The sequence below is a fragment of the Chinchilla lanigera genome, unplaced genomic scaffold, assembly GCF_000276665.1.
Source record: "Chinchilla lanigera isolate Chin_1 unplaced genomic scaffold, ChiLan1.0 scaffold00004, whole genome shotgun sequence".
Classification (NCBI taxonomy): Eukaryota; Metazoa; Chordata; class Mammalia; order Rodentia; family Chinchillidae; genus Chinchilla; species Chinchilla lanigera.
In genome coordinates, this window is record NW_004955405.1 from 35,830,892 (window position 1) to 35,844,289 (window position 13,398).

The window sequence follows — 13,398 nt, forward strand, 5'->3', positions numbered from 1 at the left end:
AAATAAAGGTGTCTTAATGTAACTTCCAAGATAACAGCTTCACAAACAGCATGAAAAATGGCAGCCGTCAATGAGATGAAAAGGTGCCTTGATTAGAGTGCGAGCTAACAGAAAACTGTCAGAAGTATAACTTCTGTACTGACATGCGCTGAATAACACAGAAATACTCCAGAAAAAAGTTTCTGGTTAGTTTTTTTTCCCTATGTATTTGCTTGTGATTATACACAGCCATCCTTACAAGGCTTAATTAAAAATAATGCTTTGATCCCAACTACTATCATCTAGTGGCATTTTGATGAGAAAATGAGAAAAGAATGAGAAAAGAAATGAGAAAAGAAAAAAATAGAAGATGCCTCACAGATGTGTTTGACAAACATGAAATTAAAAAGAAAGCACAAAAAGTCCACAACATTGGTCAAGAAAAAAGAAAATTTTAAGCATTAACTGTTCTTCTCAATAAACCACATACATCAGCAATACATCTATCCCAGCCATCTTTGAATATACACAGAAATTTTGTTTTTCATTTTAAAAAGAAAAAAATAACAAAAACAAAAAAATAAACAAAACAGCGTAGAAAATAATAAAATGAAGACAACAATATAGAGTATAAGAAAGAACCTTTGTTGAATTCCTACTACCTTGTATGGTAAAACTGTATGGTTTCCAGTGGGTTTTTTTTTCTTTATTACTTGTTATTGTCTTTGTTTGATCAATCTTATACTCTTACATCTGGTGAACTGAGCAACTTCATTGAAGATAACAGTATGTAATATAGCAACTATTGTTAATTGGTATCATTTTGTTTTGAGGTCACGTATTGTTTTTGTTGTTGTTGTTTTTGTCTTCATTGCTGTTGTTTTGTTAGTTTTCTTTTTTCTCTTAAAAAAAAGTCCACAGCAAAGCTGTAGTAATCAAAACAGCATGGTACTGGTGTAAAGACAGATATACAGACCAAAGGAACAAAACAGCCCAGAAATAAATCCATGCATTTATGATCAACTGATCTTCAACAAAGATACCAAGAACATACAATAGAGAACACACCTCCAATAAATGGTGCTAAAAAAAACTGTCTTCATGTATGTCTTCTCCTCCCTCACTACACCCAAAAAACAACTCAAAATGACCAAAAGACTTAAACATATGACCAGAAGCTGTAAAAATACTAGACCAAAACAGAGGAAGATCCCCTGAGACTGGTCTAGGCAACGATTTTCTGGCTATAACCCCCAAAGCACACGCAATATAGGTAAAATAGACAAATGGGATTATAGCCAACAAAAAGCTTCTGTACAGCAAAGGAAATAATCAAGGGAGAAGAGACAACCTAGAGAATGGGCCAATATATTTTCTTTGTTTTTTTAAATTTTTATTTTAAAAATTAAAAAAACTAACAAAACAATGAAGACAAAATCAAAACACAAAAACAACAAAAACGATACTTGACCCCAAAACAAAATCATAGGAATTTACAATGGTTGCTACGTTACATACTGCTATCTTCAGTGAAGGTGCTCAGTCCACCAGACATAAGAATGTAAGATTGATCAAACAATCAAAGACAGTAACAAGTAATAAAACAATAACATTGGAAATGATGTAGAGCTTCACCATACAAGATGACAGGAGTTCAACAATGGTTCTTATACTGCATATTGTTGTTTTCAGATCAGTCATTCTGATTACCAGATTCAAGGGTGCAAAATTGGTCAAAAAAAGAGAAAATTTTAAGCATTGAGTGTTCCTTTCAATAAACCACAGACATCAGCAATACACCTATTCCAACTATCCTAACATTTATGTGTCATCCTGTTTATTACATATAAATTTTGTTTTTCATTTAAAAAAACCCAAAATAACAAAAACAAATATATAAACTAAAGAACACAGAGAATAATAAAAATGATACAGAATTTCAAAACATTGGGGCTGGGGATTTAGCTCAGCGGCACAGCACCTGCCTGGCAAGCGCAAGGTCATGAGTTTGACTCCCAGTACCAGAAAAAAAATTTAAAAAAAAAATCAAAACATTGTGATAGGATATTAACAGTGGTTGTTATATTACATAATGTCATCTTCAAAAGGGACAATATATTTTCATACCATACATCGGAGAAAGGGTTAACATGCAAAAGGTATAAAAAATGCAATGTCAACAAAAGAAAAAACACAATTAAAAATGGGCAAATGGCTTAATAGATAGTTCTCAAAAAGGGACACACAAATGTTCAACAGGATATGACAAAAACGCTCAATATCACCCATCTTTAGGGGAAAGCAGATGAAAACCACGGCAGCACCTCATGCCTATTGAATGGTTACTAAGAGAAAGATGGGAGATAACCAGTGTTGGTGAGAATGTGGAAAAAGAAACTCTTGCTCACTGTTGGTAGAAATGTAAACGAGTACAGCTGTTAGGAAGAACAAAGGGCAAGGCCATCACGAAATTCAAAATGGAATCTCAGATGAAATCAGTATGTTGAAGAAGCATCTGCAATACCATGTCCACAGCAGCAATATTCACAAAAGCCAAGTTATGGGATCAACGAAGCATCCTCCAACAAACAGATAAAGAAAATGTAGAATATGCGGGCATGGTGGTGCTGCCTGCAATCCTACCACTCAGGAGGCTAAGGCAGGAGGACCACTGTGAGTTCCAAGCCAGCCTGAACTGCATAGCAAGACCTTGTCTCAAAAAGACCAAAAGAAGAAGAAGAGAAAGAAAATGTAGAATATAAGCACAATAGAATACTATTTAATCCTGCCATTTCCGACAATATGGATTAATATGAGGGGCATCACAGTAAGTAAAATAAGCCAGGTATAGGGAGACAGATACTGCATGATCTTGCTCAAATGTGAAATGTAACAAAACTGAACTCAGGAATGGAGAGTAAAATGATGATTATCAAAGGCTGTACAGGTGTGAGGGAGTGTTTGCCCAAGGGCACAAAATTTTAGTTGGAGTAATAAATTCAAGAGATATATTGTACACTATGGTGACTACAGTTAACAACACTATGTTGTAAACAGAAAAATGCTAGGGAGCAGATTGAAATATTTTTAATAGAAAGAAGTGAGATAATGCACATGTTAGTGTGACTTCTCCATTCTACAATGTATACATATATCAAACATCATGCTGCACCCCATAAATACAATTTTTACTTACCAACTAAAAATAAAAATGAAACAAAACAAAGACTCTCCCTCAAACCAAAAAACATAAAATAAAAAGCAAAGCACAATCATTATTTCCATCTCCTAATCATTAACATCTGTCTTCTAGAAATTTAACCAAAAAATATTTCACAGTATGACAACTTCATAGTCATTTAAAAAACCTTGATAAGTTTGTATTTGCTGAACAGTTGGGGGTTAACTTAACAAACTGTCCCACTACGTTTTAAGTAATCTGAATAACACACACACAACACGTCCAACAACACACATACACATACTGTTAAAAGTATATAATCATCTTAAAAGGAAAAAGGTGAGACAATGATTCCTCCTTTTACCCCTGGCCCTGCAAAATCTGTGAATTAATTATCAACTAAAATAAAAGCATTAGGTGGGCTGAAAGTCCAAAGATCAGGTTATAATTATAATTTTAGTCAATTCACTTGTCCTTTCTGAGACTTCCAGTAGTTGGATAGTATCAAGCTGATTGTAATCAAGCTAATATCACAGTTTATTGTAGGAATTAGATATTAATGACACAATGTTTTTGGCAGTGTGTTATGAATTTTAAAGCTCTATTAAAATAATATTCTTCCTTTTAAAAAAATCAAACGACGCACATAGAATGTTCAGAATTTTATCAATTCTTGTTTATATGATTTTCTTGGGAAGGTCAAATACATTTAAAAAGAATAAGGAAAACATTCAGCTTCTATAACGTTAAGCAATTATGATATACCACAGAAAAAAATTTTAATTTATATAGAACAAGGCAATAGAAACACCGTCAGCTCAGAAGAAGTTAAGGTCCCATCAATCTTTCTTTTCCATAATACAGACTGTTTTTGCTAAGTACATACCTACAAATCAAAATTTCTCCACTTAAAAATGTGAGCTATATACTTTAAATCTTTGATTAGACCTCTGTGTTAATCTACAGGTAATATACAGTTTTAGGTTAGCATAGTTTCACGATTTTTAAAATACTCTGTGGTAAAATAATAACAATTTAATTTGTTCTTGCCTGTATCCTCAGCTCTCCAAACAGTTCCTGTATTTTTAAGTAATGTCAATGACCATGGATGATGTATGAGAAACAATGCCAGAACTGTTCTCAACAAAACCTATACCACTCCAACGCTCAATGTAAACGAGGCATGTGCCCCTCAAGCACTCCGAACAAGGACAGCTCTGTAAGTCATGCCACGCAGGCAAAGCACCAGGAAGTGTGGCAACGTGGTTCAGAACTTTCAAGTATCTTTAAAAGGAAAAAAAAAAAAAAAAAAAAGAATAGTCCAGGTGTTTCATGTTCTGACTTGGATATACTTATGTCTAAGAATGTGAATTTTTAAAATAGACACCACTTAGGTTAATGCTATCAGACATACATTTTAGATCTTCAAAGCCTCTGTTCTTTACATTCATATACTTTTATTTCATAAAGCATGATTAAGATTCTCTCATGTTGTTTTCAACCTTAATTCCTACAAAATAGAATTCAAAATTTAACAATAACTCTTACCATAGAAGACTATATATATATATGTATATATGTATATATCACATAGAGCTTTAATCAAAACTAGCTTTATAAATTCAGTATGTGCAAACACCTACCTAATATAATATTACAAGAATGATATGAAATTATTTTAAGTGTGTGAAAGATAAATTCCCCAAAAACATTCTTCTTAAAGAGGAATGATAAAGGTAAAGAAATAATACAAATAGTACTAATTAAAATTTTTATAATTACAAATGCTGCCAAATTTAGGGCAATTAAATTTCACTTCAACAATAAAATTTTAAAGGAATGTACAAGTAATGCCTTATAAATTACTTGACTATGCTAATATTTGTGCTTTTTATTTTTACATTTGTACGATCTTTCTGTGAAAATTATAGCTTCCACTTACATAGTTTACCCATTGTCTAAAGTGGCTTTTTTCACATTTTCAAGTTACTTTAGTAAGTTCAGTAGGGTGAAGGTTTTTCGGTTCTTCAACTTATTAATTATATAATTTATTAATTTAATTAGACTTTTTACAGTAATTAAATAATTATAGAGTTAAGTACATAATTTTAATAACATTTAAAATGTAAGCCTCCTTTTACTTTACAGTAGCCCTAAAAGCATTTGAATCTCTGTGAAGAGTAGTAAATTATTAACAAATAATGAGAAATAAATTCAATAATCCATGTGAACACAACAGGTTTTCTTTTTCTTTAAAAAAATTCTTACAATGAGATTATCAAAATTAGGAAATAACATCTGGCTATCATTAAGCATGTAATTATTTTACAGTATGTGCTGACTTCCCTGGATCACACTGGTTTAAAAGGGGTTGAATCCCCGAACGCAGAACAACTGCAAGGTTGTAATGTTCGTACCTAATACTTTCCAAACTGGCTTTGGAACAGTCACCACCTCGCTATATTCCGTGTCATTTTAACTTCCTGAAAAGGAAAGTCTTCCACCCTCTCGTAACATGTGCATTATGAATACAACCTTCCTACTCCTGAGCTGTAGTCTGAGTTCTGATCACCACTCCTGTTATTCACCTGTCATCTTCTTTATCTGATGAAGAAGCGCGTCTTTTTCTAAGTGAGCCTCTGCAAGAGCCATTTTAGCTTTCGCCAGTTCCTGTTTAAGAGATTCATTCTCTTCTATGAGCTGAAAAGATAAATTGGAAAATAAAAACATGTACATCACTTCCAAGAAATACACAATATTTTATACACCATCCAAAGTGTGAGAGCTGCGATAGTAAAAGTACCCCATGCTGGTGAGGGTCCACTTAAACTGCAAGCTGCTTGGAGCAGCTACTCGGAAACACTTGTCACAAACTTAAAAATGTCCCTAAGTTTTGATCCAGGGATCCAAAACGCTAACGCCTAGGTTGTGATTTAACAGTGACTGTCTCACCGTCACCTCCCCACAGCGTCAGACACTGCTGACCCCCAATTCTTTCCAAGACCCTCTCTTCTCTGGTTTTCCCGCCTCTTTCATGCTTATTACTTTGATCAATTTCTTTTTCATCTTATCTTCTAGGAAGCCTGGAATTTTCATGTTCTATCAGATGCCACAGCGGGTCTGCTCCTGTCATTTGAGTCACTCTCTTGGATAGTCGTAGCTACTTCTGTAGCTCAACTACTCTATCACAGGAATCATGATCCAGTACAAACCTCTCTCTTAAGCTCCAGACAGTTTCTTCTGGGTGGCCAATAGGTCTTCCCTATACATAATTCAAGTATTTTGTCCTCTTAAAGCCATTCCTAGCCCTTAAATAGAAATATTTAATAAAGCTAAGGACTTTGTATTTATATACACACAATAAAATACATATTTTTAATTTCAACCAGTTCTCATTTTTTAGTCCCAACCCAAGATTTCCTGCCTTACAGATCAAATTGGGTACAGCAGTTGCCCGCACACTTCAACTCCGTGGTATAGCACTTAGCCTGGCACACTACGACCCCTGAGTGCAAACTCCTGCCTTTGCCACTAGACTCTGAGTTATTCAGCACACAGAGAAGGTATACGGCTCAATTATACATTCGTTCAGAAATGTCATCCAATAAATCTCTGATGAACAGATGAATGAACTCATTCCGTGGTTCCAGAGTGAATTAAAATTCTGCTGAACATTTTGTTTATAATGACAGAAAAAATCAGAAGCAACTTGAATGTTAACAAATGGTAAGAGGAAGGTTCAGAAATGATAATATAGCCACATGCATATTACTCAGCCATTAAAATTCAATATGAAGCAAATGTAGCAATGTGAAAAAGTGTCAAACAATGTTAAGTAAAAAACTATAAGGTATATCCTTAAGTATCAGTTTTGAAAAAATGGAAAAGATCTGGAGAATAAAAAAACAATCACAATATTGACAGCACTGCAGGAAGGGGAAGAAATTACAGTATTTTCGTTCATCTTGCTCAACACCGTAATCGAAGACAGCATCTAGCACAGTGCTCAGGTACACGGGGCACTTGATATACTTTATTGACATAAGTAAACCCAACGTCTTAACTGTTAGAATCTCAACACTTAATTTAACTGCTGGAGTGGCATCTGTATTAGGCTTCACGGTACCTGTTCCCGTGTGAAGTCCAAGGAGCACTCAGGAAAGCTCACTGCCGGAGAGGGCGGCGGGGCCTCGGGGCTCGTCTGAGTCGCCTGTGTGACACTGTGCTGTTTCTTCCGGTCACCCCTGCCGCTGCTCAGCGGTGCCGAGTCACTTCTGACGTTTCCTCTCAAATCGGTTTCAGTGTCAAGCATACGAGAATCTGATCAAACGAATATAATGCTCAGAAAACATTTCAAAATACTTGACAAATCTTAAAAAATAAAGTCCTATTGTAAAAAACAAATTCAAAAATAAGTTTCTATCTTTATTAGTATGTGGACAGTATTATGAGACAGAGAAATGATTTTTGAAAAGTCAGTAAGATCAAGGCGAGTGTGGTGGTGCAAGCCTGTGATGTCAGCACTGAGGCAGGAGGATCACCGTGGACTTGAGCCCAGCCTGAGCTACCTAGTGAGTTTAAGGCCAGCCTGGACTACACAGCAAAATCCTGTCTCAAAAACTTAAAAAACTAAAAATAAAGTATTAGTAACACCAAGAGGCCATTCTTTGAAAAGATTCACAAAATCATTAAACCTTTAGTTTCGACTGACCAAGAAAAAAACAGCTAGAATCAGAAAGAAAGATACATTACTGCCAACCTTAGATATAAAATGCTAACAAAGGAATGATGTTATCCAATAAAATAGATGAAACAGATAAATTCCAAGAAAGACCGAGACTGTCCGAACATACCTCAAAAACATGATGTGAACTGAGAGAGAGCCGGCAAGGAGATATGACTGATGATGATGATGATAACAATGACGACAGTAATAATAAAGCTACCCACAAAGAAAAGCCCAGGACCAGGTGGGCTTCAAACATTTAGAAAAGAATACCAAATAATCTAAATCTTCCACAGGACACACAGCAGGACTTCCAAACACCTCCTATGATGCAAGTACTGGCCTGACTCCAAAGCCAAAGAAATCCCAAGAGAATTCAGAGCACTACCCTTATGAATAGGGATACAGAGATCCTTCACAAAACACTAGCAGATGAATTATCCAACATATAAAAATAGTTACATACCAAACCCAAGCAGATCTATCCCAGTATGCAAGGCTGACTTAACGTCTCCTCCAAAAAATCAGTTACGTACTACCATACATTATTTTAAAGCCTCCCTTATCATTTCAATAAATGCAAAAAACTCATTTGACAAAATCTAGTGTCTTTTCAAGATAAAATACTAACAGAAAACATAAATTTCCTAAATCTGATAAAAAGCATCTATGAGCACCTCACAGTTACTACTATCATACTCAATCATCATATTTATTATGTTAAATATCACATTGAATACCGATACTTTCCCTTTTTGCCAAAAATCAAAAACAAGACAAGGATATCTGTTCACCCTAGGCATGGTGGTGCATGTCTCTGTAATCCTAACATTCGGGAGGCTGAGGCAGGAGGTCTGCTATGAGTTTGAGGCCTAGCCCGGGCTACATAGTGAGTTAAAGGCCATCCTCAACTACATAGGGAGATTCTGTCTCAAACAAGAAAAAATAATCATGTCTGCTCTCATCACTTCAACATTCTCTTAGAGGTTATAGCTCTGGCTATGACAACTGGCCAAGAAAAATAAATAAAAGGCATCCAGATTGGAAAGGAAGAAGAAAAATCACCTCTATTCACAGATGATGTGACCTTCTATACAGAAAAGAAGAGCAAAGAATCAACTAAAAAAAAAAAAAAAAAAAAAAATCATCCTGAACTAATGGATGAGTTCAGGGTTGCTGGACACAGAAATTAATATACAGAAATAAATTCTACTTATTTACTTTTGTAGGGAAGAAACTTCAAACAAACTCTGAGAAATAATTTCATTTTAAAAGATAGGCACAAGCCCCTGGGTTTGATTTCTAGTACTGTCCTCTTTCCCCTCACTTCCCACAAAAACAACTCAGGCATAAATTTAATAAAAGTGCAGAATTTTTACTGCAAAAACAACATCACTGAAAGACGTTCATGATGATCTACATAGAAGGGAAAGACCGCGCCCTGCGCCCACGGACTGGAAGACTCCACGCTGATGGCAACACTCCCCCGAGGGTCTAAGGCTTCAGTTTAACCACTTCTGCAGTCAGGGCTGCTGCTCTGCAGAAATTACCAAGCTGGTTCTCAAATTCACATGGAATTGCAAAGAACTCTGAACAGCAAAGTAACACTGAAAACAGAGTGCTGGGCGTGGTGGCACATGCCTATAGCCTGTAATTCCAGCACTTGCAAGACTGGGGCAGGAAGATCGCCATAGTGGGTTCAAGGCCAGCCTGAACTGCATAGAGAGACCTTTTCTCAAAACAACAATAAAACCCCTAAGGATAAATCTTCATGAGCTCAGGTTTAGCAATAGTTCCAACCCAAAAATAAAGCAACAGAAGAGGTAGGCAGGGGAGCACATGCCTGTAGTCTCAGCACTTAGGGGAGCGTGCAAGCTTGAGTCCCTCTTTGGCAATTTAGCAAGACCCTCTCTTAAAAAATGTAAATTAAAAATGGGCTGGGAATGCAGCTCAGTGGAAAGGCTGCAGATTCAAACACTAGGACTGAAACAAACAAACAAAACAAACTGGACTCATTAAAACTAAAACTCTGTGTGCTTCAAAAGACACTATCCAAAAGTGGAGATGTGGATGTGGCTCAGAGACGGAAAGCTGCCTACTATTCATGAAATGCTGGGTTCAATCTCCAGCACTAGAAATAATTTTTTAAAAGTAGAAAGACAGCTCACAGAACCAGAGAAAACATTTGCAAGCCATATATTTGGTAAGAGAATTGTATATACAACACTTACAGCTCAATAAAAAATGAACAACTCAAAATAGACAAAAGATGTGGACAGCTCTTGAGAGAAGATACACAAACAGCTGATAAACACATGAAAATACACTTACATCACCAGCCATCAGGGAAACATAAAGTCACCATGATATATCATTTCATATGCAGTAGCATGGGTATAATCAAAAGGGCAGATAATAACAAGTGTTGGCAAGGATGTGAAAAGTTGGAACCCTCATGGTAAATAAGTAAAATGGCACAGCTACTTTGTTAAAAGTCTGACAGTTCCTCAAATGGTCAAATAGAATTATCACATGACCCAGCAATACCATTCCCAGATACATATATAGCCCCAGAGGAATGAAAATATATGTCTGTGTAAAAATTTGTGCATGAATTCTTGTAGCTATATTATCTGGAACAGCCAAAAAAGAAGAAAACACCCAAATGTCAATCAAGTGGTGAATGCATGAACAAAATGTGGTATGTTTATACAATGGAACATTGTTTGGCCATTCAAAAGACTGAAGCACTGATACATGCAATAACTTAGGTGAACCTTGAAAATATTACATTAAACCAAAGAAACCAGTCACAAAAGACCATATATTGTACAGTCCCACTTACACAGTGTCCAGAATAAACCAAGTCATACAGACAGAAAGTAAATTAGTGGTTGCCTGAGTATCAGTGTCACTGTTAATCTTGACATGTCAATTCCATTGGATTAAGAAATGCCTATCAGTTTAGTAGAGCACACTCTGGGGTGTGTCTGGGCAGCACGGAGATGTGAAGGTATGGTCTTGAGTACTATACATGGTCCCTCACCTGTTCATCTCTGGTGTTGCTCCCCTGCTGTACATCCTCAATTGAAAGCCTTTGTTCCACCACGCTTCTCGCCTTGAAGACTGTAGACCATGAACTGAACCCCTTGCAACATGAGCTAAATTAAACCCTTCCTCCTTTTAAGGTGAGCGTGAAGTATTATATGTAGTAATAGGAAAGCTTACTAATGCAATCGGGAAAAATGGATTGAGAGTTCTGGTACAGGGGTTTTTGAGAGTGATGAAATGCTCTAAAACTGACTGTTACAATGGCTGCACCATCTGTGAGTACACTAAAAACCAGTGAACTACATATGTTAAATGGGTGAATGGTATGTTATAGCGTGTGAATTCTAGCTCCAAAATGCTGTCATAAAAAAAAATTATTTTTAAGTCACATAGAACACTTCAGAGTACAAGTAAATAGAAACTTAACCTTGCTTTTAAAAAAATGTATTTGTTTTGCAACAGGAGTACAAGTGATGAGCTGGCTTCAGGCACGGCTGGACACTGAGGTCCACGTGGTGCCCTTAGGGGCACCATTTGAGGAACCTCACTCTCTCCACTTGGCAGGTCCACTTTTCATTCTCCTCTGTGTTGGTTCAGTCATATGACGGCAAAAGTGTCACCAGTGATCCCAGACAAAGGAGCTTTTCCAGCCTGTGACCCTTCCCCTCTCCGTAACCTCATAAATTTACAAAAAAGACCCAGTGCTTCAGTCATAGGCAACTATGGACCAGTCATCACAACCCAAGGGCAGAAATCATTTCCTGTTTCAGACAGGGTCATAGCCAGGTCTTTCAAAATGACATGAAATGACCAAGGAACAGTTTGCTAAATTAAATTATACTGAATAGACAAAATCTGTTTAATACTCCCCCTTAAAAAGATGCCCAGCCATGGTGGCACACGTCTATAATCCCAGCACTCAGGAAGCTGAACTAGGAGGATCACCACAAGTCCAAGTGCAGCCTGAGCTACAGGGTGAGCTCAAGGCAAGCCTGTGCTGCCAAGGGGACCCTGACTGTAAAAAAGAAAAGAAAAAAAAAACAATATCCAGAGGAGAAAAGCGAAGTCAAATAAAAACACCTACAAAACTTTTGTTCATATGGTCAATTTACCCTCGATGACAGCTACATCAATTTCACTTCCATTATGTATATAAAAATGGAATAGTTCTGTCTACACGGATAAATGCCATCAAGTTGAGTTTTGGACCGCTCTTGATTTATTTTACTATAGTGGGCTAAACTCAGAAACTATAATGTTGTCATACAACAAGTAGGGGGTTAGGATAATGTATAACTAGAAAAAGAAGGGGCTGGGGATTTAGCTCAGTGGCACAGTGCCTGCCTGGCAAATGCAAGGTCGTGAGTTCGATTCCTGGTACCGGAAAAAAACCAAAAAAAAAACTAGAAAAAGAAAAAACTACAGGAACTGTTTATATGAAGTATCCAGAAAAGACGAAGTCATACGGACAGAAAATAAGTACGCAGTTGCCTGTGTCTCGGTGTGAGATGTACGCCATCCTAGTGCACCATTCAGCTTAGCGATGACTGCAAGAGAACCCCTGGCACTACACCGTGGGAAAGCCAAGGTTTTTCTCCCGTCAACCTCAAAAAACTGATAATGCCCCTGCAATACTACTGATTGATTATTTATGATGTGTTTTGCTTTCAAACTTTTAAAAGTGCAAAATTCTTCTTTTAAATGAAATCTGACATGGAATGCTGATATGAAATAAAGATAAAAACTGGTTACACGGGCTATAACAAGGATGACAGAGAACCAAAGGCCCTTAGAATAGTAATAAAAAAATCCACTAGCTAAACAATTCTAAAACTCATTTTATTTCAACCACTGACAGGTGGGGAAAAGGGGAAGTGAGAGAATGTGAAGGAGGAGGGAAGAAGTGAGAAGAGAAAACAAGAAATGATGCAGAAGACAGGAGAAATGGGACGTGGAGAGAGTGAGAGGAGGGAAGTGGGAAGAGGAAAAGGGAAGGTTTTTCCTTCTTGTGGGAAGACAAAGAGGAAGAGGTAACGAGAGAGGGCACATTCAAAGCCGACGGCTTTCCTTTTTTTTTTTTTGAGACAGGATCTTACTTGGCAGTTCAGATTGGCCTTGGTCCTGCTATGTAGATCAGGCTGGCTTCAAAGTCGTGGCAATCTTCCTGCCTCAGCCTCCCCGAGTGCTGGGATTATAGGACTGTGCCACTGTAGTGGATTGATAACTGGTGATCAACTTATAACCCCCAGCTGAACTGAGTAAGCACGGTGCTGGGTGTGGGAGGCCCACCTGGGGATTGCTGACAGCAGCATAAGAGGCAGACCTGGAGAAGAAGAAAGCTGTTGGGAGCAGAGAAGGCTGTTGGAGCTGGTAAAAGCTGTAAGGAGTTGTTGGTTCTGTTGGAGGAGCTCGTCATGCTGGCTTTCCTGATGAACTTGGCTGTTTTCATCCTCCGAGGAGC

The 13,398-nt window shown here is 37.1% G+C and overlaps 1 protein-coding gene across 1 annotated transcript in view; it reads right to left on the minus strand.

Moving 5' to 3' along the window:
- Uhrf1bp1l (UHRF1 binding protein 1-like) overlaps positions 1-13,398 on the minus strand; it is a 120,751-nt gene that overhangs the window by 16,089 nt on the left and 91,264 nt on the right. The window contains 2 exon segments of the mRNA XM_013518586.1: positions 5,749-5,860; positions 7,287-7,480. Of these exon segments, the coding sequence (XP_013374040.1) occupies positions 5,749-5,860; positions 7,287-7,480 (306 nt within the window).